This window comes from Acinonyx jubatus, chromosome C2, assembly GCF_027475565.1.
Source record: "Acinonyx jubatus isolate Ajub_Pintada_27869175 chromosome C2, VMU_Ajub_asm_v1.0, whole genome shotgun sequence".
Taxonomy (NCBI): Eukaryota; Metazoa; Chordata; class Mammalia; order Carnivora; family Felidae; genus Acinonyx; species Acinonyx jubatus.
Window position 1 is genome coordinate 151617030 of NC_069384.1, and position 26686 is coordinate 151643715.

The 26686-nt window shown below is 45.6% G+C and overlaps 1 protein-coding gene across 4 annotated transcripts in view; it reads right to left on the bottom strand.

Annotated features, from left to right (window-relative positions):
* STAC (SH3 and cysteine rich domain) overlaps positions 1 to 26686 on the bottom strand; it is a 137181-nt gene that overhangs the window by 17381 nt on the left and 93114 nt on the right. For all 4 annotated transcript variants that reach the window (XR_008298088.1, XM_027040622.2, XM_027040621.2 and 1 more), the window contains exons 6-8: positions 20704 to 20782; positions 10147 to 10211; positions 8333 to 8421 (exon numbers count right to left, since the gene is read on the bottom strand). Coding sequence is in view for 3 of the 4 variants with exons in the window: in XM_027040622.2 (XP_026896423.1) it covers positions 8333 to 8421; positions 10147 to 10211; positions 20704 to 20782 (233 nt within the window). In the remaining variant the exon portion in view is untranslated. The remainder of the gene's footprint in view (positions 1 to 8332; positions 8422 to 10146; positions 10212 to 20703; positions 20783 to 26686) is intronic.

A 26686-nucleotide genomic window follows, 5' to 3' on the forward strand; every position in this document is an offset into this window, starting at 1 on the left:
GATGTAACAATCCTAAGAAACTCGTAAGAAGTGGTAAGAGTGGCCCACACTGGCTAAATTAATACAGCGTCTCAATCTGCTGATGAGAACAAGTTGTCAACCTCATCACAGAGGGAACCCACACGGTCAATGCAGGATGGAGAGGTTGGGGTGGGAACAAGGCCAGTGGGCTGAGAGTTGGCCTCCCTGGGTTTCAGCGTGAGTCTCTGCTTTCTTCCGGTCAGTCTTTGGCCCTGGCTTTCCCAACTTACCCCCCAAAAAGTAAGGAACTGATGAGGGAGCGTGAGGCAGGCTAAGGGGCAAAACTCAGGCTGGCACGCCCCTCCCCCTCCAGGTGGAATATGGGTGATCTTCCTCAGACACTCCTGGCTACCCAAGAACAAAGGAAAGGGGTTCAGGTGCCTGCCCTGGTGAGGTGGGAAATGGAGGCAAAAGGAAAGTTAAATTCCCTTCCTGCCTACAGCCCACTGACAAGTCCTTGAAACTGGCACAGCCCATTGACAAGTCCTTGAAACTGGCAGAGTGACCTCCTTCTAGGAGCTCAGCTGCCTCGATGATGACTCTTTTCGGGGGGCAAAAGAGAACCTTAGCTTAACATCATCCCAACCTCGAGGGTCCTTGTAATTCTACTTCCTTGATCTCATGCTGGCAATCATACTCCAAGCTTATGGCCCCCCGATATGCATCTGAAGGGTCTCATGACTGAGGTTTTATTTAAAGGTAATAAATGGTGTTACCCTAGCAACAGTTAGCCCCTCAGGGTCCCGGAAACCTTGCTTCCAGAATTCCTTGGAGACTTACTCTACCCCTGACCCCCTTCAAACCTGAGGGTATATAATGAGTTACCCATCACGACCCCAGTGCAGCTGTCCCTGCCCACGGGTCCTGTCCCCGTACTTTAATAAAATCACCATTTTGCACCAAAGATGTCTTCAAGAATTCTTTCTTGGCTGTCGGCTCTGGACCCCACAAACCCCCACCACCCCAAAACTTCATCAGAACCATAAACTGTCTCATTGGAATATGAACTATAACAGCTACGTGTCCACTCACTAAGCCCTACTGAAGTTGAAGATGGTCTTTCCATAATGAGGACTGGAATAGTAGTTATGAAAATAGGCTTAACGCCCCTAAAAGAATGTGTACCACCTCTTTGTGATGGGGTTGGCAATTGCCCCCTATCCGGTACCTCTTAAAGTGATTCTCATGTTCTGTCACAAGCCATCCTTCCTTACCCCTTCCTGACTGGAAAGAGAGAATGAATGCTCGCTAACCAAGCTGCACAGGCACCCAGGGCCCCTGTTGCTGGAAGCCTTGGGTTGCTTGTAATGCCACCTGTTTGCTAAGCCTTCCCGAGACCTCCCCAGGCTGCTCTGACGTCTCCTTGAAGTGCTGTGGATCTGGCAGCATCCCCGCCCACAAGAGCTCACAATGGAGTGTGCTTTCTCGTCCACTTTTCTGCTACGCCCAGCCCATGACCTCCTGAGCTCTTTGAGGGCAGGGTCTGCGAATTGTTCACCCAGCAGCAAGTCGATGCTCATTCACTACGTGGGGAGCAGTAAAGAGATGACACAAATTCTGAGAATGGTCACACAAGGGTTAAAATCAGTTTGAACTCGATTTCGAGGGAAGCTTTGGAAAAATCAGAGAGAGATGAATTCAGGCCATCCCATCTCCAGAGGTTCTCATGAATATTAGCTAATGAGACCAATGGTTGCCTGGTTTCATTCAGACGCAACCACGGAAAAATCTGAGACTCGCTGCTTCCGAGAAAGAGGCTGGCGATTCAAGAATCGAAATCCTTATTTGGGATTACAAAAAAATACATTTTTCTTTGATCCCCGCCCCCCCAGATTTAGGTGTTCAGATACACACTGAAGTGGAAATTAATTTGTATCTTTCTCAGAACTTAACAATATTGGAAAAGCAGCTCCCTCTTTCCCTCTCTTGGCTCCTAAGCTGTCTTTTCTTTTTTTTTTTTTTCCTCTTTTTTGGCCCCTTATGAAACATGGCCATTATCATATAAATTTGTTTGGGGAGAACTAATAAAAATGAAAATGACTTCAATGTGGGAAGCCAAAATGGGTCCTTTGGAATAGGCATTATATGGTCACTACAATATGCATCTGAACCCTTCTGTCTTTTATTTACTCCCCATCCTTTATTTCAGAGCCCCTAAGATATTTTAGGGGCTTGTGTTTACTCGGAGTTATTTACATCTGCTGCTTATTTACATGATACATCAGCATGCCAAAGCCATAAAAATTATTCTTATTGATTTTTAAAAGGCGCGTTGGTGTGAATAATGAGCAATGGCTCTAACACCATTTTGCAGACTTCTGAATCCCAAATCAGCCTGGGTAATGAATAGGACTGGTTATGTGGTAAATGTGACAGGCACACTTCACTTTCATCAACAAGCTAGGTGTGTGGTGTCTTGCTAACAAAGTGTATGTGTGTGTGTGTGTGTGTGTGTGTATGAATGTGTATTCGAGTGTGCATGGGTGTATGAATGTGTTTGTGTATATCTGACTGTGAGTGTGTGGGAGTGTATGTGCATAGGTAAGTGTAACACACACCTATCCTATCCTATCCTATCTTATCTTATCTTATCTTATCTTATCTTATCTTATCTTATCTTATCTTGAGAAAGAGAGAGCACCAGCGGGGGAGGGGGGAGAGGGGCAGCAGGAGACAAAGAGAATGGAGCCCGATGCAGGGCTCAATCCCACAATCCTAGAATCATGACCTGAGCCGAAATCAAGAATCAACTGACTAAGCCACCCAGGCGCCCCTCACGTAGCACTTTAAAAATCTTTGCTTGTGTACTCAGCTGTTCGTGCATACAGCGTAATTTTCAAAGCTCTTAAAAATTCTGAAAATAAAGGTCATTGGTGGAAGTTGTTTAAGACTAATTACAGAAGCTTATCTACTGTACAAGCTCATCACACTCAGACAGAGGGATGGGGGTGTTCTTTAATGTTATCAGACCTCAAATTGGTCTGTGATGGTTAGGGGATCCAGAGCACGACGGCCCCACATCTTTCATGTCAGTGGTAAAACGTCATGCCTACAAACCAGGAACTGCAAAATCTACTCGTAAGATGAAGGACAGGGTGTCACAGCCTCCTTATTGCTGGACAAATTGGATCAAGTCCCCTTGGGTGTGCTCAAAGGCCAGAGAGAGCCTTTGAATGTGTTTTTTGCAACTATATATCCTTAGGGTAGGGTTAATGAGGTTCAGGAGACTTGGACACCAAACATATTGTGAAAAGATGCAAATTAAGAGAAGTTTATCTAAAATATACTGTGTACTCTACTTCGTACCGGGCATGAAATCCCACCTTTTATTTACATTATCTAGTTGCATACTCAGTCTCCCTTCGAAGAAGAAAACAGAGACCCTGAGAGATTGAGTAGCTGGCTCAAGGAGATGCAGCTAGGAAGGGTCAGAGCTGGAAGGAGGACCCAGGTCTATGTGACTCCCAGTCATTGCTCTTTTCTGCCCTGCGCTCTGCACCTGATGGACAGGTAGAGTGTTATCGAGAGAACTCCAGCCATTTGGGGAGGTAATGGTGGACACATTTACGAGGGAAGCTGATGTTGCACTGAAACGGTAGCAAAGCAGACTGTGCGAAGCCTCTGCCTTCCGACAGCATTTGGAGACCCATGACGGGACCATGGTATTTCTAAGAGGAGTACTCACTGCCCTAAGAATAGGGGGGTGGCATCCCAGCTTCTCCTTTCTGAGGCTTAGTCCCCCATTCAACTGTGAATGTCCAGTAAGGGTTCGGCAGGGCTCCTTCCAAACCATCTTAAACCTTTGAGCTCCTTTCCTACAATTTCTTCTTGGCAAATAATATTCATCACGGGTTCGAGACCCATCTCCCCCAGGAAACAGGCCCTGACTAAGCCCTCTGAGCTTAGCTTGCTTCCTCTTCTATAAGTTTCATTATATCATCATGCACTTGATATGCCCACGAACTGTGTGTGCCAGGCACAGCATTAGTTCATCCGTTCTTCATGACGTATTTATTAAACATCTCCTATGTTTCAGGAACCAGGCTACACGGATGGGTAGGTTAGCAACCGCAGATATTTGTTCTCATGGAATTTATAAGGGAGATAGGGGTTCACCACATAATCCCAGAAATATATAAATACAAGCTGAGGTAAGGGCTTTAAAGGAAAGATACATGGGGTCATGAAAGCAGGTAGCAGAGGAATCTCACCCAGACTGGGGGTATCAGGAAAGGGCGTACCGAGGAAGCGAAATCCCAGCTGAGATCTGTGAGGGCATGCATGCATGTGGGTGCCTGTGATGGTGATGGAGGGTGGACAGGAGGGGTGGCGGGGGGACCAGCCTGCAGGAAGGAAAATCCCTCGGCAGGTAGTAGTGTGGTCCTTCTGGGGAAGAAAAGAAGCCAGTGTGGAGGGATCAGAGAGGTGAGGGAACCGTGGTACAAGACGAAACGGAGAGGTCCCCACGGATGAGACTGTGCTGGTCCTGGAGGTCCTTGTGAACACTGTGGTCTTCACCCAAGGGGAATGGGAGGGCACTGGAGACTTTTTTAAAAAAATTTTTTTTAATGTTTTATTTACTTATTGAGAGAGACAGAGACAGAATGTGAGTGGGTTAGGGGCAGCGAGAGAGGGAGACACAGAATCCGAAGCGGGCTCCAGGCTCCAAGCGATCAGCACAGAGCCCGATGTGGGGCTCGAACCCATGAGCTGTGAGATTATGACCTGAGCTGAGGTCAGACGCTCAGCCGACTGAGCCACCCAGGTACCCCGGGCACTGGAGACCTTTAAGCAAAGATGTGTGTGTTGTGAGCAGACCAAAGGCAGGCATAATGATGATCTCCTTTTACATGTGAAGAAGCAGGGGCTTGCATAACTTTTCTGGGTTTCATGGGGGGTCCTACAGCTAATGAGTGACTTGGCTGGGAGCTAAACCCTTATCAAGCGATGCCCACACTTTTTTTTTTTTTTTTCTCTTAAGCATTCGGCGAATCTCTGTTGATATATACTCATTCTGTCTTCCTCTGTCTCTCATTTCTTAAGACTGGACTGGAAGTCCCACTTCTGGAGGAGGATTAGAACCGATCGGACTTAACACTATCAAGATCCTACTCTGTACCAAATACTGTTATTTTATTTAATCAAAGGGATTCCATAAGGGAGAGCCTTATTATATTTTCAAGATGACAAAACAGAAAGGTTCAGAAAGGTAGGTAATATGTCGTATTGTTAGAAAGGAGAGGGGTCAGGGTAGGAGTTCATTCTATCTGAGTCCCAAGTTGAGACGACCCCCAGCACGATGTACTGTCACCTTGGTGACTTCTCCACCCAAAGTGGATGGGAAGGGAGGGATGGGGAGCAAGGCTGGAAACACAGAGAACAGGCAGGGCCTGGAGCCCCAGTCTGGGGAGGGATGGAGATAGGATGGTTGCAGTAGACTCAGGCAAAGAGAACGAGTCGGACTTGAACATTAAATACATCTTGGACGCAAGGTGAAGGGAAGCCTCTGGTGGCTGGCTTGGAGCCCGGGCAGACAGACGATGACATTATTCACCCCAAGGAGCAGGCTTGTGGGAGCGAGGGTGGTGCTGTTGTGTGCCTAGGGTGGGCCAGTAGGGATGTGAATCTGGAGGTTGGTAGAAAGGTCTGGATGGTTAGCTGTTGGCAGAAGAGCTTTCCCTGTTACTGAGGAGAAACAACATTGCTGAAGCAATGGGGTAGCCGCTCTGATCCACGGCTTGTTGGCTTTGCCAGTTGGGTCTTCTTCGACCTCAAGCTTACACTCCAAACCTTCCCTGTGTCTTCCTCTCATTTGTCCTCTGTCCTGAGAACACCTGCGTTCTCCCCCTGGACGAGAACTCAGGCGGATAAGAATGATATTTTGTTCAAAGGATTTTTTCCCCCTACTTTACAGTTTACGGAGAAAAGGATAATTCACGAAGCCCCAGTTCATTCAAGGAATCATACCAAGTCCCCAAGGCATTGCTTTACACATTCTGAATCCAGTGCCTGGCTTTTAAAATGGGAATACACAATCTTTTGGGAAAAAAAAAAAAAAAAAGAAAAGAAAAGAAAAAAAAAGAAAAAGGAAAGAAAAGAAAAAAAAGAAAAAGAAATAAGAAAGTATGATTTATCACTCCAATCTTGCAGTCTATGTAATGCAGGCATTTCACTCCTGGGAATGAAGAGTCCTGTTTGCCTCAAAGCAGACTGTAAATGTTTGATTCGCGACCAGACGACTTGACTTTTAATGACCTGCCACTGCCTAAAATAAGCACGAAAATTTATGACCGTCACCAGGCAGCTAGGCGCCATTTCTCAGTACCCTAATAACATCCTATATTTCTCTGAAATTGTTTTTTTTTTTTTTCATCTGACGGCTTCAGAATAAAATGGTGGGACTGACACAATAGGAAGTTGTTACAGTTTAAGTCCTAGATATCCAAATGGCAAGCTCAAGGACATGGTACGCTGTATTTATTGCAAAGTGAATATATATCACCCTTCATCGGCAGGTAGTTGACTGTGGACGGTCAGCTGAAGGCAAGACACCCCTCCAGGGATGACCCCCCCCCCCCCCGGCAGGCGCTAACCTCTAGGGCTTGTTATACCTCTGCTAGAATGGGGCCTCCCTTGGCAAATGTCACCACCTCCTCCCCACTGACGCCTGATGGTTCGGGTGCGTTTACAGCTCCAGCCAGCGAGTTCAGCATGGCGATTCTCAACGAGCGATGGAGAAAACTCCGGTTACAAGAGCCCGATTGTCTGAACAAATCTAAGGTGCCAGGATTCGGGCCCCGAGCTCTGCTCTGGAAGGCCCCAAGAATCACTCGGGAGAAGATGGCAAATGAATGCTGACACCATGCTGACCCTGGGTGTGACCCAGACTCCGGCAGGATATACACGTCAGCTGTGGAGTCCCGCTGGACGAGGGGGCAGCCGAGCTGCTGAGCTTGACCTCATGGCACGTAGAACCTGGGAAAGCGGGGCCAACCGGAGCCTTGTTGGCAGCCCCTTTTGTGGGGCTCTGGGCAAAGTGAAAGAGGAGAGGCCGATTTCACTGAAGTGGGAGACCACACTCAGCCAAGTGTGGGGGGCACCGTTCCCCGGGCAATGGCCCAACCCGAGGAGGAGAAGCCCAAAGAGCTCCAGGGTGGAAAGACAACACCTTCCGGAAGCCACGCGAGGGGAGTGAATGGGAACCTGTAATTTGGCCTGCATGCTATTCGGGTAAGTGGGGTCCCCCTCCCAATGGAGGCTGGCTCTCTAATGTGCTGACATAGTTTTCAGCGTCCTGGAGCTCTCTGTTCTCTTTGGAAGAGGAAACAGCCCATCTCCCAGGGGGCATCTGACTAGGCAAGCGGCCCCTTCTCTCCTGCTCTCGGATTAAAAAAGCACCGAACCCTTAAGTTCTGGGGTCGTGAAGGCAGGAGAGGAGTGAGGCGTCTTCTTTGAGACGAGCCGGTAAACAGCACGTTACGAAACCTGTAATCGCCACCAGATACCGAGTGTTTCCAATGCCGAGGCACTGTGCTCTATGCTTTCTGAAGCTTATCCATTTTATCCTCAAAAATAACTCAGGGTGCAGGGGTCGTTGTTATTCTTTTATAAATAAGGAGATCAGAGTAATGAGATGTTTGTAAAATTGCTCAAGGTCACACGACAAGTAGGATGTGAACGCGGCACTGACTCCAGCTGAACTACCCCCGAGACGGGAACAACACAAACCGGTCAGGAGAAAGTTTCAGATTTCATGAGGGACCCCAATCCCACCTTCTCCTCCCAGTGGCCATGAACTGGGAGGGACCATGAAACAAAAGCCCAGCTCAGGGTGGGCAGCGGTGGGGAGTTGCTGTTCTTCCGCAGGTTCCACGCGTGGTTGGAGTCTGATCCTTCAATCTATGTTCATTTGGAGGGACGTACATGTCTTTTTATTCCCTACTAGACCCCCCAGGATGCCAAGCGCACTGGACGCTCAAGCTTCACGAAAACACCCACTGGCAGTTCTGCGGATGATGCGCTGAACCATGCTTCTTCAAGTGTGGTTCCGGATCAGTCGCATCAGAACCACCTGCCCACCAGCTAGAAATGCAAATTCTCAAGCCCTCCCCTCGTGCCCCCCCAGACCTGCAGAATCAGAAACCGCAGGGAGAGGGCCCAGCAATCCGTCTGCTAACCGGCACAGCGGGTCACTGGATGCACAATGACATGTGAGAATCACTGCTTCATTCTTTTTTTCACGTGAAAAACATGGACTTTAAATTTTCTTTTTAGTTTTTCTTTAAAAAAAAGGTTTTTGTTTTTTTTTTACCTCATTTCCAAATCTTCATTCTCCTGTGGTACAAATTTGTACAAGGCAACATAGGTGTTCATCTGTAATGGTTCTTTGGAAAGAGATCCCTGAGAGAGAAAATTAAAAAAAAAAAAAATGAGAGAAGGAAGGAGGAAGAAACTGGGAGAAGAAAGAAACTAGAAAATGAGTAAGTGAATGCAACGTAATTCCAGCGTACGGATTGTAAATGTTAAAATATCTAACCATTATTAAAGGCTTTGTTTCCACCAGAGGTCTATTGTACATTTCTTAGCTAGGTTTGCTTTCATTTGTCAGAAATAAGTACAAATTTCTTCAAATGAATTTTTCCTTTGCTATAGTTGGTCACGAGAGGTGCCAGGTTTGGGCCCAAGAAGGGGAATATTGGCTTTATAGAAACAGGGACATAGGAAGAGTAGTAAACAACTTTCACTTCCTCAAATGGATTTCACTTCCTCAATTAGCCTAAAATTTGGTATCTAGCCTATCAAAGGGGCTAAGGTATATCCACTTGGCAGTTAGTTCATGCACGTTGTGGAAAAAACATGGTTTTTGGCATCAGCTTGATTTAGTTGCTATCATAGAATCAGCATCTCCTATGAACCTTGCAATAATGATAATAAAACTACCCTTCTGATAGTTTACTCTGTGTGCCAGGCATTATGTTAACATGCATTAGCATACTTGAACCTCCCAACAGCCCCCAATTGTTGTCCCCAACTTAGAGATTATACAAGAGTCTTACAAGCGGTATATAAATATTACCCATGATTATTATCCAAATGAACATCAATGCTACATATACTTCATAATATATACAATATATGCAATAAATGTAAATTATATAATATGTAAAATATAATTGTGTAATATTACTCTTGTGTAACAATACACAACATGGCATATGTAATATATACATATATCATTATTTAACATATTACTATGTGCATATTAGATTATATATGTGATATACTATTGTATAATCTATTTAAACACATAATATGATAAATATATACAATATATATCAGACATAAACAGAAGTTGTACACAACTGATTCACTCTGCATCCAAAGCTCAAGAGTACCTTATGCTATATACATTTCTGTCCTAGTCTATCCTTTTCTAATTATATAATAATTACATATGTTATATATAAATGAAATAAAATAGAATAAATATGTACTTCTATACTATAAAATATGGTCATAATAGATTCCGTAATTGTGTACCTTACACACTTTATAGTATGTGTCAATTTGTATGTAACACGTACAATAGAAACAAAAAGTATACAACACAGTACTTATCCTTTCTACTTCTGATGCACTGCGACAGTTCTGTTTAGCGCTCTCTAGTTGTCACGCTATCTGTGCCATGGCGCATTAGGCTAGGTTATTGTCTCCCATTCCGCACTCTATCCTGTTCTAGACCTACTATCTTGATCTCGTAACCTACTTAGGTGGCGATCTGCAGTGTGATCTAAGGACCCTGCCTGGTCTCTTTTCTCGGACAATCCCAGAAGGAGGAAGGCAGGCTAACAGCCCAACCGATGAGAGACAGTCTCGGCTCAGCCAACGACGGGCTACTACGCTTAGAGCTCCCAGGTCTCTCCGGTGGACTTCTCCTCTATAAGAGCCTCCCAACTTCCCCCTCTGGTCCCTAGGAGAGCAGTTCTCTGCTTTGTTGGGTGGGATTGCCCGTGGTTTTGTCCTAGCTAGCTTGTCCCGCACTGGAATTTCCTGCTGTTTCTGAAGAAACCCATATATGTCGTTTTTGGTAGAATGATTGTTTAAGGTTAACGCAGCCATAAATACCTGGTGGTGTAAGTTCTTTGCTTGGTCTCTGAAGTCGTCAGTGCCATTTTCGGGATAAGTAAACACTGTAGGAGACAAGAAGAAGCAGGTGCTTCATGAATGGTTTGGAAACGTGCTTGGAAGACGTGGTTTATGTATTCCCTGTTCAACAGCTTCTACTTTACTCCTCACTGCCTTGTCCTCATCCTCAGCGACCCTGCCTTCCTGTCACCTCCCGCATGATGCTTCCCCGGCCTTCCCAGGTGGCCTTCTGCACCCCCTTCTCTGCATGCCCACACCCCGGCACATGCCAGCTAGCACGCTCCTGAACTTGGCAACTGGTTGTCCGCCCCTTGGCCTCCTTTGGCAACGCCCTTCATTCATCCTTGAAACAATGTTACTCATCTCTGTCGAAAGTAGGAAACTCGTAGGTTAATGGAGTGGTGGGGGAGGTATGGCCTAACTGCACTCGAATTACCTTTTCGAAATACCAGATTCTTCTATCTGTTTCCAATGTGTCGGTTCCAGTTTCCTGATAGCTATTTATTTTCTATTTTGCACATCCAAGTTTTAGCTTTTAAACTTCAAAATATGTCCCCCATCTCTTACTGCCAATGCACTGGGGCTGTTATTTGGGATAAAAAATAAACAGTGGTTTCTCATTTAGTTTGTTTTGAAATACGTCCTTCTCTTCCTTTCGCACGTAAGCAGCCACTCTGCGGTCTTCAGTAAAGAACAAAGCTTCCCAAAATGGGCAGGACGGTTCACTGTCCACAGGCACAGCTATGGGAGGTGCTCGATGGGTACTGGGGGGAGGGCTCTGCCTTAGCTAGTTCGGTCAGCCACATTTACCTCAGTGACACAGTGTGATGGCCTTATCCTCACCGCGTGGATCTGCCTCAAACAAAAATGTGGCAAACGCTTCCAAGTTTGCACAATGGAATTTTGGTGTCTAAATTAACCTACCGCTTAGGTGACTTAACATTGAAAAATAACACATTGCTGCTTTATTCTTCCCTTTGGTCTCCCTTCAAATGATTTTAAAAAATACCAGTAAAGGAAGAGAAACACACCACAGAAAGCCCTATAATCTATTTCGGTTACGCACTGACACTTCCACGGTCCTTCCAATGCACTCGATAATTGTGATGCAGAAAACATGCTTCAGAACAAGAGCCTTTGTAAACGTAGTGATGCTTAGTAAATGTCTATTCTCCACAGTGTAGTTTCAGAGCCTGTGCAGGAAAATTCTATGATTCCTTTGAAGCCTAGACATAAATATGCAGTCATTGGAGGAAGTCTGGTTTGTAGGTAAGTGGAAATGATCCTATGGACCTTCTCTGCCTCGGTACCTGGCTAGTTACCTGACTAGTTTGAATTGAATGGAGGCCAACAACACTTTTCCCTGGTATTATGTGATTCCCTAAAGCCTCAGGGTAAATATTTGATCCCATAAGCATAAAACTGGATACTTCTATAAGAATATTGGATATCTGAATGAAAAGAGCAGAAAATCTTTCTAGAGAATTCTTGATTGGAGATACAAAGGGAGACTACATAGGGTACATAACAGTTTGGACCGGCTTTACAATTTTGCAATTTCACATTATTGTAGCTTTTTGTTGAATATCGATTAGCCATCTGGTTCAAAATGTGTACCATTTTTGTGAACTATGCTGCAAATTATTTGAAGTGACCCCAAATGTATTTTCAGCTATATGACTGAAAGCATAACACTGCAAAAAAAAAAAAAAAAAAAAAGATTTAAAAAAAAAAATTTTTTTTTTTCAACGTTTATTTATTTTTGGGACAGAGAGAGACAGAGCATGAACGGGGGAGGGGCAGAGAGAGAGGGAGACACAGAATCGGAAACAGGCTCCAGGCTCTGAGCCATCAGCCCAGAGCCCGACGCGGGGCTCGAACTCACGGACCGCGAGACCGTGACCTGGCTGAAGTCGGACGTTTAACCGACTGTGCCACCCAGGCGCCCCTAAAAAAAAAAAAGATTTTAAAACCCATTCCTGTGGGCTACTTCTAAGACATTGATTTGAGGGGAAAAGAATAAGGAAAAGGTAACTATTTTACTACAAATACACCATATGCTTTTTACATTTAGTGCTTTAAATTTGTTTTTTTAAAAATAATTTGGGGTACCTAGGTGGCTCTGTCGGTTGAGCATCTGACTTTTGATTTCGGCTCAGGTCATGATCCCAGGGTGATGGGATCGAGGCCTGCATTGGGCTCTGTGCTGCACGTGGAGGCTGCTTAAGATTCTCTCTCTCTCTCTCTCTCTCTCTCTCTCTCTCTCCAGTTCTCTCTCTCCCTCTGCCCCCTCCCCTGCTTGTGCTTTCTCTAAAATAACCAAATAAATTAAAAAAAAAAATTGGTTACTGATTTCACCCATGACAACTATTCAAAGAATATGTCCATTAAGCAGGCATATGAAAAAAAATTTTTTTAACGTTTATTTACTTTTTAGAGAGAGAGAGAGAGAGACAGAGTTTGAATGGGGGAGGGTCAGAGAGAGAGGGAGAATCTGAAGCAGGCTCCAGGCTCCGAGCTGTCAGCACAGAGACCGATATGGGGCTCGAACTCACAGACTGAGATCATGACCTGAGCCGAAGTCAGACGCTGAACTGACTGAGCCACCCGGGGGGCCTCAAGAAGGCGTATTTTTTAATATTACAGAAGCAAATGAATCTTTAGTTTCTGCCACCTCCCCAAAAGACTTTCCTCTTTTCCTTTCCTATATTCTTCCTTTTTCATGACAGAGAATAGCCAGTGGTTTTTCTTCATCAAGAACAATTGGTTTTGAGGTCAGTATTAAACTAGCCTCATAAACTAAAAGAAAGGGGCAGCCCTCTTCTCTGCAACTTTTCGTGTCCCTGAAAGAGCTCACATCATCTGGAAATTCTCCATTCCTTATCTGTTTGGTTGAGTTTACTTATAAAGTTTGTCTGGGCCTCGTATTTTCAGGGTGCAAAATTTAAAATATTGATTCAGTTCCTATCGTGACTAGAAGCCAATTCAAGTTCTCAAGTTTTCTATTCCTTCCTAGGTCAGACTTTAGTCACTGATATGTTTCTTGGTATCTGCCCCTTCAAAATTTATTGGGGGGCACCTGGGTGGCTGAGTCCGTTAAGCATCTGACTCTTGGTTTCGGCTCAGGTCATGATCTCACAGCTTTGTGGGTTCGAGCCCCTCATCAGGCTCTGAGCTGACAATGTGGAGCCCACTTGGGATTCTCTGTCTCTCCCTCTCTCTGCCCTTTCCCACTCGTGCTCTGTCTCTCTCAAAACAAATAAGCTTAAAAAAAATTTTTTTTTAATTATCGGCATGAAGTTGGTCATGGGAGTCTTTTATTTTCCTTTCAATCTCTGTTGTGTTCATCCTTTTTTATTATTGCGTTTTGCTTCATCACTCTCTTTTATTCTTAAAAAAATTGTGATTGTAAGTTTTATTTACCTCTTTTAAGGACTATCCTTAAAACTGGTTAACCTATCTGTGTCATTTGATAATTTCTCCTCTTACCACCTTTTTATCCTTTTCCTACTGCTTTTTGGGGGTTTATTCTATATCTTTTTTTCTGACTTAAGTATGATGCTCAGGTGTTTGCTTTTCAGCCTTTTAATTTTTATTGTTTATTTTTATTATTTTTTTTAATTTTTGAGACAGAGATAGAAAGAGGCATGCATGTGAGGGAGAGGCAGAAAGAGCGGGAGGGAGAGAATCTTAAGCAGGCTCCACGCTCAATGCAGAGTCTGATGCAGGGTTTGATCTCACGAGACCAGACCGTGAGATCGTGACCTGAACTGAAATCAGGAGTTGGATGCTTAACCAACTGAGACACCCAGGGGCCCCCCGCCTTTTTATTGTTTAATGGAATACTTTCAAAGCTAAATACTCTAGTCACAATTTAGCTACATCTCACAAATTTTGATATGTAGTATTTTCATTATGACTTAGTTTTCAGCATATTCCAATTTTTATCATGAATTCCTTTTTGACACATGAGCTTTCTGAAAGTATGTTTTAAATTCCTAAATTATGGTTGCTTCTGTATCTTTTGACTACTGGTTTCTAACTCATCTGCATGATAGTCAGAAATATATATTCTATCTCATATTAATTCTGTAAAAATTTATGAAGCTCACTTTATGGTCTGCCGGTAATCAATTTCATAATTGTTCTGTGTGTACTTAAAAAGAATGTGAATTCTCCATTTGTTAGATGGAGTGCCCTTTTTAACTTAATTACGATTGTCAAATGTGTCGTCAGATCCTCTAAATCCTGAATCTTTTTATGCACCTGCTTTGCCAATGACTTGAGAGGCATGTTACCACCTCTCACTATAAAGGGGAATGTCAATTTCCCTAATGTTTCTGTCAACTGCTCCTTAAGTTCCTGTCATTTAAGGCTGTACAGTAAGTAGATGTAAGTTTAGAATTTGTGTCTGCTGGTGAAGTAGGCATGATCATGTAATGATAATTTTTTTCTCTAGTAATGCTTTTTTGGTCTTAAAGTCCATTTTTCCACACATTAATACAGCTATGCAATCTTTTGCCCATAGGAGCTTTTAAAATAGGTGTAGGGGGGCCTGGGCGGCGCAGTCGGTTGAGCGTCCGACTTCAGCTCAGGTCACGATCTCGCGTTCCGCGAGTTCGAGCCCGGCATCGGGCTCTGGGCTGACGGCTCAGAGCCTGGAGCCTGCTTCCGATTCTGTGTCTCCCTCTCTCTCCGCCCCTCCCCCGTTCATGCTCTGTCTCTCTCTGTCCCAAAAAAATAAATAAACGTTGAAAAAAAAATTTAAAAAAATAGGTGTAGTTTTCCACATTTATTTGTTTATTTATTTTTGAGAGAGAGAAGTATGCTTTGTTTCTGTGCCCCCTCTCCCTCTTTCTTTTAGTTTATACGGTTGAATCTATTTTTTTAATCTTCTGGTGGCTACTCAACATTTTACGAGGTGTATGTTACTTAACAAAACCTAAAGTGAAATAGTACCCTTCATTTCCTTCCAATTCATACAAGGATCTTTGAATGCCCATTTCTCACTGAGATGTCTCGTATTTCAGTTAATGTCTTACTGACAGCTTTTTGCTAACATTATCTTTTTACGTGGCCAATGTTCACTTGGTTCTTTCTTTGTGCTTCATTCCTTGCTTCTCAGTCCCTCCTTTGAGATCACATTTTCCCCTCTGAAGTACATCACTGTGAAATTTCTTGAGCTGGTCTTTCTTCATGGCAGTGGAGACACAGCCTTTGCCTGAATACGTATATTGGAAGACAGTTTTGTGGCTGTTCCATTTATAGTTCTAAGTTAAGAGTTACTTTTTTCCCCCAGATTACTGAAGGTTCCGTTCTACTCTCCATGTGGTTCCATTCCTTTGCAGGTGATCTTTCGGTCTGCATTTTCTTTCACCTTCGAAATTGTGCGGTTTTGCTAGGATGGTCTCAGTATAAATCTTCTGAATTTGAGGGATGGTAGCTGTAATCGATTGTGAAACATATTAACCAGTATCTTCATGAACATCGTCTCTCTCCCATTCTCTCTTTATGTACCTTTAAAGTGTCAGTTAGATGCACATTGGACTTTCTTGCTCATCCTCTGTGTCTCTTTTACTGTCGTGAATTCTATCACTTTGTCACCCTGGCTATACTCTAAGCAATTTCTTTGGCTATGTATTTCACAGCACTAATTCTCTCCTCAGCTATATCCAGTACGGTAGCGAATCCAACAATCAAATTTCTCTCTCTCTCTTTTTAAATTTCTAAAAGTTCTGTTTGGTTTTCTTAAAATTTGCCTGTTCAATTTCGATGGTGTCCTACTCCTTTGTTATACGTTCTAGTCCATTTTTCATACCTTTAAATACATATAGCTATGTAGTTATATATTTCTTTATTTGATAATTCCAACATAGACAATCTCTGACCAGTCTGATCATAAAAAAAGTTGTTTCAGCTCACTCTTACTCATGGTGGCTCATTTTCACGTATACTTGGTGTATTTCAATTCTGAAACTACAGAAATTTCAATTCTGGAAATTTCTCAGGTCTGGGGTTTAAATTCTCTTACTTCAGAGGGCATCTGGGTTACTTGTGCCAAGTGCCTGGTGCATTTATCCGAGTGGGCCGCTTTAAACAAATTAAACTAAAATGTTACATTATTCTACTTTGCCCATAGAGGTAGTACGAATTTAGGCCCTCAACCCAAGTAAGAAGAGCTTCCTCCTTCCTTTGCTTCCTTTTTTCTTTCCTTCCTACTCCTCCCCCATTTCTTCCTTTTCTTCCCCACGCGAGTTAAGGTCAATGTAGCATTTTTCTTTACTAAATTCCTCTGCAGGGCGTTCTTTTTTCCTGGTGTCGCTAAAGGTACTTACTTTGGGGTGTCGGCATTCTCCCAAAGGGCCTCTCATCACACCTATCGCTCTGCCTGCTCATCGGGTTTTGTCCTCTATTGACCGCTCATGGGCCTTTTTCTTCCTCAGTCTGAGGCCCCGGGGATGTGCAGAGTAAACACCGGTCTTCACCCGCTTATGTCTCTGGATTCCTGCTTTATTGTTATTTCTAGACGCTAACGAATTGCCTTATTTTGCTGCCAGCTCCACCACGCGTTAACTAGAACTTTCTTTTAAATTCTTTTTCCCAGCAAGTTGAGGCGTGCGCTAAAGTGGAAAAAATTTCTCTAAACATCCAGCCCTCCACATAGCCGGAAAGAGAGTCCTTCTTGCTTTTAAACAGACCTTAACCTGCTGGAGAGACCGCACATCTGGATTCTAGGTATCTGCTGAGGAAGCCATTGAAATATTTGCTCCGTTTTCTGGGTGACAAACCAAAATGTGAGAGATAAAACCAGGGCGTGTGAGGGGCGCCTGGGGGGGCTCAGTTGGTTAAAAGTGTCTGAGGCTTGATTTTAGCCCGGGTCATGATCTGGTGGTTTCTGAAATGGAGCCCTGTGTAAGGGCTCTGCACTGACAGAGAAGAGCTTCTTGTGATTCTCTCTGCCCCTCCCCTGCGCACCCTCCCTCTCTGTCTCTCAAAATAAACAAATAAACATTAAAAAATTATCAAAAAGCCAAAACAAACAAAAACCCCAGCACATGTTAAAGGCAAGGATAAATCTTCCAAATCCAAGCTTGCCTTTTTTCCCTTCCGGGCAAAATTTCGTTGCTTTAGTGAAAAGTAAGGTACCGTGGGGCTTTGCGATATCCTCCAGTGGATGTGACTAACCCGGTTTTTTTTTAAAGAATATTTCTAGGAATTTGTCTTAATTATGTTCTATTCCCTCTGCTTCTCTTCCAAGAAAGCTATAACCACATGGAGTCATACCGAAATGCAGTTATGGAAGGCACCGGGTAACATCATTACTTGGCGTTATTCGAGCTGAAACGGGCTTCTCTATTTCTGGTGCATCCACAAGCAGGGTTGTAAACAACAACCAGAGACAGCCAGACTTTCCCAAAGTCTTCCATGAGAGAGAACACAGAGACTTCTTACGCTTCGTGAGGAAGAAAGGGGTAGGAAGAGTACCCTCTTCCAAGGTGCCTTTGGAAATCTTCCTCAAGGATTTTGACATGACTCTTGGCTGGCAGAAACAGTATCTGTATGCCCTGTGTATTTTTTAGAACGCAAATGAAACATGTCGCACAGAACAGCTTGTGACCGGAAGCCACGCACTGCTTCTGAAAAGCCAGCACCCTCCTCGCCATGGCCGTGGGGAGGCCGGTGGCCGCCTGGATACACAAGCAGACTGTTTTCTCTGTGTTGTTTCCCAAATTGCATGGACAGGGGATTAAATCCAATCAAAGGAAAATGTTTTGAGGCAAACTGCTACATAATTAATCCCTCTAGCTTCCAAGGGCACATTGTAAAGAAAGCTCCTGCTGATCAAAGGAATAGTTAATAGATCTCCAAAGCTTTTTAGAGGTTTATTGCTTGCTAAATTCTTCCAACAGATTTCTTTGAATAAGGCTCTGAAAATGCCTCTTAACAGAAAAGAAATGGCAACTGTTCAACTGTGTCTTTCAGTGTATTACTTTGTGCCTCCGTTTCCTTATCTATACAGTGTGTGTGTGTGTGTGTGTGTGGGTGTGTGTGTGTGTGTGTGTGTGTGTGTGTGTGTTGGAGGGGAGAGAGTTGGGCTAAATGACTTCTTATCCTGCTTCTTGAACTTTAATAAGATTCGTGTGCAAATTCTGATTCTGCAGCTCTGGAAATGGCCTGAGGTGCTGCGTTTCTAACGGCCTCTCAAGTGATGCCCAGGCTGCTGGCCCATGGACCACACTTGAGAGCAGTGAGGGTCTAGGCTGCCCCTCTGACACTTGATGACCTCATGGTGGATTGATTAAAAGCAACATGCTTCATTTGGATGATTCCTAAATATAGCTCCTCGTGTTATAAAAACCTACTGAAGAGCACTTTTTGAGGAATCCCCGGGGCAAATAGAGACCTTAACTACTGAGGAATGGGTGAGCAAGAGTGCCAGAAACACTGGCCAGGATGCCTGAGGCAGGGAGGTAAGGGGTGGGTACATGCTGGGAATGACTGTGGAGAGGAGAAAACAGGATGTACTGACAGACTGGCTAGGAGACTGGCCAAGAGGGCAGAGTCAAGTCTGATGCCAGAAGTTTCGACTTGGTCAACTAGCAGAGTGGAGCTCCTATTTACTGAGCAGAGACAACTGAGAGCCAGATGGCGTGGCTGAGGCGGGCGAGGGGACCAAGGGTCCGGTTTGGGCGTGTTAACGTTACGATGTCGACTTCACATGCAAGATGGCCAACTCCAGCGGGCGATATGCACCTGGGGGCAGCAAGGAGCCTGAAATTTCAGAGTCATCGATGTATGGAATAGTTATTTACCCTGGTTCTTTCATTTAACGGCCACAGCACCTCATGGATTCGGTATTATCATTATCTTCGTTTCGGAAAGGAGGAGATGGGGACGGAGAGATTAGGGCAAGGCTTGGAGGCCACAGGACCGCTGAGTGAAGTTCAGCGGTCAGCCTCCAGAGCGAGGAGGGGCCGAGGACCAAATACATCCGGTGCAGTTAGTGACGAGCAGACCATCGGCAATTTGGCGATTTGGTGTCAGTGAGCGATGGGGGCGGAAGTGAGGCTCAGAGGACAGAGCAGCTGATCAGACTAGAAGTCTTAAAATGAAGGTCTAGGTTAATACCAGCGTCTGGTGGGTCTGTGCTCAGCTGCTGAAGATGTCCGGGGCTGCTGACCAAATTCAGTGGCTGTATCCGCACTGCTAGACAGACTCCTGCGGCATCACTGCCCGGCCGTGACATTCCCCTGGCGGCCGGCACCGTCTGATTTGTCTCTCCGATGGTGCTACCAAGCGCTCAGTGAACGTCCGCATTGATCCGAAAGTGCCACTCTCCCCATATGATGCCAGAGCATCCTTGCCCTAGCAGTGAGCTTTAGCAGATGTGAGCGGGCTTGGTAAGGGGGGGGCTCTGGTGAACACTGATGCGTATTTAGGAAGGAGTCGTGGAGGATTCTCCCTAGGGAATCACAGAAACACCGTCCTAACTAGAGAAGAGACATAAATGAACTCCTGGAGCTAAGGAAGCAGAAGCGATAGCTTGTAAGACAGCTGCTGATAAAGCAGTTACGGAGGGCTGATTGCAGACCTTCTGCTCCCAATCTGGCAAAGGCAGAGGCAACTAGTCAAGTGGAAGATCTACCCAAGACAGCACGTCCCCGTGCTTCCCATGCAGGGATGAGAGCTGGCGGGGATAACTTCCGCCCCGGAGGACGCATTCAGCCCAGGTTAACAACGCAAATCAGAACCCACCACTTTGCTAGGTCACGAGCCACCCTGAGGACAGCTTTGTGACTCACGTACTTTTGCAGGGCATGGTAAACACTTCATAAATACCTTTTGCATAAGTGAGTGGAGATTAAGAGAGGCTCGGCATCAGAGAGGCTCGGCAAGATGCATCCATAAGAGCTGGTTGTTTCTTTAAACTCTGGCTTAATGTTCTTTCTTAATGTTAGCAAGCAACATACGTAGTTAGCATTCCATGTAAATTTTAGAAATTATCGTAACAAAGGCCTAAGCTATTAGAAAATTAAGTACTATTAATACGGAACGTTTGGCTATGGCTAGATCATACTGAGAAGTTTTTGCGTGTTCGTTATCTCTGCTGGGGAGAAGCCACATGGGAGGTCCATACTCGCCTGGTACCACCACCCCCTTGGTATGAGGTACTTCAGCTGTGTCGGGGAGTAGCTTCTTCCAGAATAGGTTGCTCATCTAATGTAGGTCAGTGGGGGAAATGATGCATTAACAAAAAGGTCCAGAAGTGACTCCTGGACCCCAATGTAGCTAAGTCCGCACTTAGTCCTGGATGACAACCCAGGAGACAGAACTCAAGGGAACGTCGCAGTCACATCAAGGAAGTCCATCGGTACTTATGCCCAGTTTGCCTCCAGAATATTGAACACTTGCTAAGACCGAATTCCAGAGCGAGCAGAGAAGGAAGACACCTGGCAGTCAACACTCCCTGCCCGCAGACCTCGATGCACAGTGTGATTCACTTTCGTGCTGGGGCAACGCCCGCCCCCCACTCACCGCTGTTGCTGCGTTTTCGTGAGTCATACCCGCCTCCTGGCCCGTCAGCTTCTTCAGGAACCTCCACGAGATCTGAAGTCTTAGAGAAAAGAGGGAAGAGCTGGAATGAACAAAATCATTTCGGTGGGCCAACTGGGCACAGATTTTGACGTCAGTAGAAGAACTAAGGAAGAATTTGCCTGATTCTCAATGATTGAGAACCCAATCATTGCTGTCCAGTCTATTTGGCTAAATTTAGAAAGGGTGTGTGTTCCCTCGTGGGCACCATGGCTCCCTGCAGGTGTGTTTGCAGGGCTCAGGGGGTGGGCACATGATAGGCGCTCAGTGAGCGTTGCATGAATGTCTAGATGCACAGGTCATAGTCAGCCTTCTTCCCAGGAAGAGACAACAGAGAGAACTCAGAAGTCCTGCCCGTACCCTGTCATGTCAAATTCTCACTAAAACTAGAGCTCTTTTGTAGGTGAGTTCTAAATATAGGCAGTCCCCAAGATGGTTGGACTTTGATTTTTTGACTTTACGATGGTGCGAAAGCAAGACACATTCGGTAGAAACTGTACATCGAATTTTGAATTTGGATCTTTCCCCGGGCTGGAGTTATGTGGGATGATCCTTTCTGGTGACGCGGAACAGTGACCACAGCTCTAGGACAGTCACCTGATCACAAGGGTGGACAACAGGTACACTGACAACCCTTCTGTGTCCACATGGCCATTCTGTTCGTCACTTTCAGTACGGTAGCCAATCGATTACATGAGAGAGTCACCAGTTCATTATCAAATAGGCTTTTTTGCTAGATGAGTGTGCCCAACTGTAGGGGAATGGAAGTGTTTTGAGCACGTTAAAGTTGGGCCGGGCTAAGTAAGCCGTGACGTTCCGGAGCTTAGGTGTAGTGGGTCCATTTTTGACGTGACATTTTCAACTTATGATGAGTTTATCGGTATGTAACCCCACTGTACGTTGAGGAAGATTTGTATTAATTATAGAGAACAAGATGGAGTATTGAGGGATGCATTACCTAGATACGAGTTAAATGCTATTGCCCTTGCTGCAAAATTGTTTATGTAATACCCTTCTTTTTTTTTTCTTCTTTTAATACGAGAAGCTATAGTCATTATAGCTTATAGCTGGTCAACCTAACCTGCTTAGGTTACAGAAATAACAACCACATCTCCTCTAAGTGGCTAATGGTTACTGATCATTTACCACTTGCTGTTTTATGTTCTATATGTATATTATCCATTTATTCTTCACAGTAATCCTATGCTAGACCTACCTTTCAGGTAGGGATGTGGAGCCCAGGGAGAAATCAGTAACTCTTCTCCAGGTCCCACACTAGTGCTGGAGCTGGGGTTTGAACCTCCCGTGTTGTCTCCAGAGCTCATGCACTGTGCTTTCTCCAGCGATGTGGGGCAGCGGCTCACATGGGCTGGTGACAGCCTTCATGGCCATCCCATTGGGGGCCTGAAATAGGCCTGGGTGGGAGTATTTACACCACCGAAATTGGCCAATGATACAGATCAGAGACCAGCCCCAGCTGCCAGTTGAACACTTAGGAGCGTACCCCTGATTGCCGATGCCCCAGCTTTCATCTGCCTGGCTCCCTCCTCTTTGAAAGGGGAATTCAGGCGGCCTCAGAGGAGAGTCACATTTTTAAAACAATTTGTTTGTATCTTAACAGAGAGGAACAAGTTTGCCTTCCCAGCCCATCCAGGGGGCTACAGCACATTAGCATCACCTTCTAGAGACTGATTTTTCTCACAATTTAGCTTTAGGCTTTTCCCCAGCCATTCTTACTTTCATGACACATCAGAAAAGAAGAAAAAAACACAGATGTCACGGGGTCTCTAAGTCACGCATCCCCTGCTCCTTTGAGGCTATTTCTGACCAAAAGTTGCTCTTATTATGTTAATTTAATCTGGTGAAACTGAAGAGTGTTCGCACACTAGCCAACCAACTCCCAGAAAGTTTTTGAATCTGGTTTCTGCTGGCCTTCCCAAGCCATCAAGCCTTTTATACCCTAGGACATTTGAAAGCACATTAAAGGAAACATAATGATTTCGAAACAGCCAGGCAGCGACTTGCCTACAAAGTAAAGCCGGTGCTTCGACAGCTCTGGAAGACAATAAACGCGTGGGACAGAGCTTTGCTATGTGGGAATATGTTAGCTCTAGGACATAACGAACTGCAAGGAAGGCAAGCGACTGAAGTTCATTACCACGTGACCCTGCAGGAAGGAAGCAACATCATTTTAAAGTATCGATCAATTGTTTCTGTTTTCTTCATTGAGGCAAAGTGGACTCTGGGGAAAGAGGGGAGTGACAGATACTTAAGGACAATTTGATCTGTCTTTGTCTCCCTGCAGCTCTGAGAACGACGCCTTCAGAGAGCACAATTCCGAGAAAATTTCCCAACAGAGCCGGTGGCAGGAAGTTGGAATGGGCTGTGATGAATGGATACCTTATTGACATGCAGAAAACCATGGCTTTTGCCCTCGAAACCAGGCTGTAGGGTCCAGACATGGCTAGAAACAAAACCACTTTAGACAGAAAAGCAAACCGGACATCCGTAAGTTGTCTCCCTGATGGTCCTGCCATTGCTACCATGACTAAAAAATATGGAGGCGGACACGTTATGTTCATTGCCTACGGTGGAGTGTTTCTGAGGGGGTCTCCTCATCATGCGTTCAGCACAGTTCAGAACGGCAGGGGCCAGGGACAGCCGTGTGCTGCTGGTGCGGCCACCTCGGGGCCACCTCTGGGGAGCCCCCCGTCTGCTCTTGCCTCCCTGGGCTGGTTTTCCATTTGCCTTTCCACTAGTGCAAGTATCAGCCAAGCATGGGAGATACACGTGCTGCACGTGGACTGAGGATATGCTGGCTGTCACCAGAGACTTGAGAAAGGCCCATGCGAGCAAGCAGGTAAAGTGGACGGGGGTCCCTCCACTCTGGCCGGAGCAGTTTGTAGTTTTCTTTTGGACAGAAGTCTTGACTCGGAAGGGGTGGATGTGGCCTTGGGGGAAGCACCTTAGTGGCAGCGATGGCCCTTCTCACTCTCCTAACAAAGAAGATGCCACATGGTGTGTGGGGTTAAGGACATGATCTGTACCTGGATCAGTGGTTCTCAAACTTGGGTGGTAATCAGAATCACCCGGAGGGCTAATGAAGCACACAGAGGCCCCAGGCTTGTTGCAGCAGGACAGGGCCCTGCTCTTTATATTTTTACAAAGCTCTTCAGTGGATCCAGATACTCCCCCTCCCCCCAAAGTTTGAGAATCGGTGATATAAAACAATAGAAATTAGAGGCCAATCGAGAGTCCTTGTGTTTGGGCAGCTTAGTCTAGTTGAAGGAGAGAGAAAAATGAAACACGAAAGTGCAAAATACCAAGCAATCTGCAAATCACTGTGATACATGAACTGGTTGCTCTGGGCGCCCAGGGAAAGGGCACCTGACCCAGACCTGGAAGAGAGATGTTGTCTACACAGAGGTAGAAACAAGATGTGGGCAAGGCCCAGCAACACTCAGGCGATGTGAATGGGAATAAAGGATAAGGACATCCAAAAATGCTCTCCCCCGTGAAAAACACAAGAACACGGGCAAAAAGCGTCCAAATCAACTTTTTCAAAACTCCAGAAAGCAACCAGTTCTCTGGGAAGAACGTGGCTACCTAGAGAGCTGCAAAGTGTGCTCAGTGCTGGGAACATGAGTAACGAGAGGCTGCGTGTATCTTTGAGGGTTCTGAGGTCAGCCTTGAAGAATCCCTTGTTAATTCTTCAAGCATTTCCTGAGTGCCCCCTAGGTGCCAGCCCTCCATATAATGAGATGACTAGGGAATGGAGGTGCCAGCCCCCGGTATAATGAGATGACTAGGGAACAGAGAGCCCTGATGTCTAGTCGCTGGGTCTGTAATTTTGGAAAGAGAGGCAAAAGCAGACAATTATGCTTCAATTGTCTCTATCCTATAAGAAAGGAAGTTTTTGAAGATCCAGGCGGGGAGCAATTCATCGTGCTTCGGGGAGTCTGAGAACTCTTCATGGTTTGTATAAAAAAAAAAGACCAACAAGTTGGTCTTAAAGAACTTCAACTAGGGGAACGGCAAGTCCTAAGATGGAGGTGCCAAAGAGTTTGGTGCGTTCAAGGGAAGGTGGGTCTTCAGGGCAGTGACAGGCCTCATATGCCATGCTAGAGTCTGGGCATAAGCAAATCAATACAGTGTTTCAACTAGGAACCCTGCACAAAGAATTTCTTCAAAAGAAGACAAATCTGGAGGTACTGATACGAGTAGACTTGAAAGGAAGAGGGGAACACAGCTATTTCTTGGAAATAATCTGGGTGAGAGATGGTGGGATTCAAACCTCCAGCACTGGAGACAGAGACAAAAGGCACTTTTGATACACATTTCTGAGTTCTGAGTGACAGGACCCAATCACCGATGGGACATCAGTTTAGCTTGGACATGCTGATTTAGAGATTTCTGTAGAACCAGTCTGGTACTTGGACAGGAGGTTAGGACAATAAGTATCTAGAGTCATCAGCTTTAGACATGGTGCTTGGACCAGTGGAATGTGAACGAGATAACCAGGAAGAGCATGGGGCACAGAATGGCCAAGCCAAAGCAGAGCCCTCCGAACAGCTCTGGCTTAAGGAGTGATTGGAGGAACATCAAAGGAGACGGGCTGAGCGGAAGAGCAGGGTGGAACCCTGGGGGGGGGGGTGTCTAGCCTCTTACAGAGCCCAGTAATCGGCCCCATTCGGGGATGGCCTGGGAACTGCCCTTCTCGGACAACACACCTGCCTTTCTAATGGATTACACCCTTGTTTCACTTCATAATAACAACTCAAATTCAAGGGCTAGATGCTTAATGAAAATAACATAGCGGCAACTGCCACGTATTGGGTGCGAGGCCCTATGCTAGAAGCTTTACGTATACTCTTACTATTAACCAACCCACGTAGCAGCCGTAACCAATGTGTATGTAAGATAAATCCCATCCACGTGTACTCTGTATGTTTTCATCACATTGAGCGCACTTTTACCCTTCTTTTAGGAAATGAGTTAACGCTGCCACAGGGACTGCCGATTTGATGTACAGCCTCCCGAGGGAGATCATGAGGGTCAAGGACCTTAAAATGTCACAACTCACACCTGCGCTGCTTGACCGCAACATCTGCCGAAACATACTCCATCTTTACTCTGAAATCCCGCAGCGCTCATGTGACTTAGTTGGTATCATACCCTTCACACGTACATTCTTATTCTTAAGAAAAACGGTACAAGACCTGTAAGAGTGTGTTTCTTAAAAAATGCTAAAGAATGCCACCCGCTTTCTTCTCTATTGCATTGGTCTCCTGTGACAAGTTGTGAATTCTGAGAGTAACAAGCCACGTCCTCCACTTCTTGGTGTCCTCTACGGTGCTCGTGAACTGGGGGCACCTCGTTCACGTTTGCCGAGTAAGACGGAGAGCAGATGGACGTCAGTTTTGTGTTCAGCCGGGACACAGAGTCGAACAAGTTTTGGTTCTTCCCTCTTAGCAATCAGCGGGATGCATGAAGAACAGGGCTTTCGGGGAGTCTAAAGGTGGCATCTAGGGTAACCATGTGGCACCAGAGGACCTGCAATCCTACCTACTCAGCCACCCGACCTCCATATCTACCCACAGACCACAATCTAGGTTATCCTGCGGATTAACCTGCACCCACTGAGGGAGCTGCTTCAACTCAGCCCCTGAGGACCCCTCTCAGGGGTAAGCCCCGCCCTTCACCCATGATCCACGGGACCCAGCCGGGCAGACCACCTGGCGGCTCATCTGTGCCCGGAAGCCCCAGTCTAATAGGGGATGCGACGGTAGTTGGGGGCGAGCTATCCTACCCGGAACATGCACTGGCAGGTCCTTGCCTCTGCCGGAGGGATGGTGGCCTTCAGCGTGATCTGCAGAGCTGTATGGCATCTTGGGGCATTTATAGAAATCCTGGTTGGGGTAGCCAG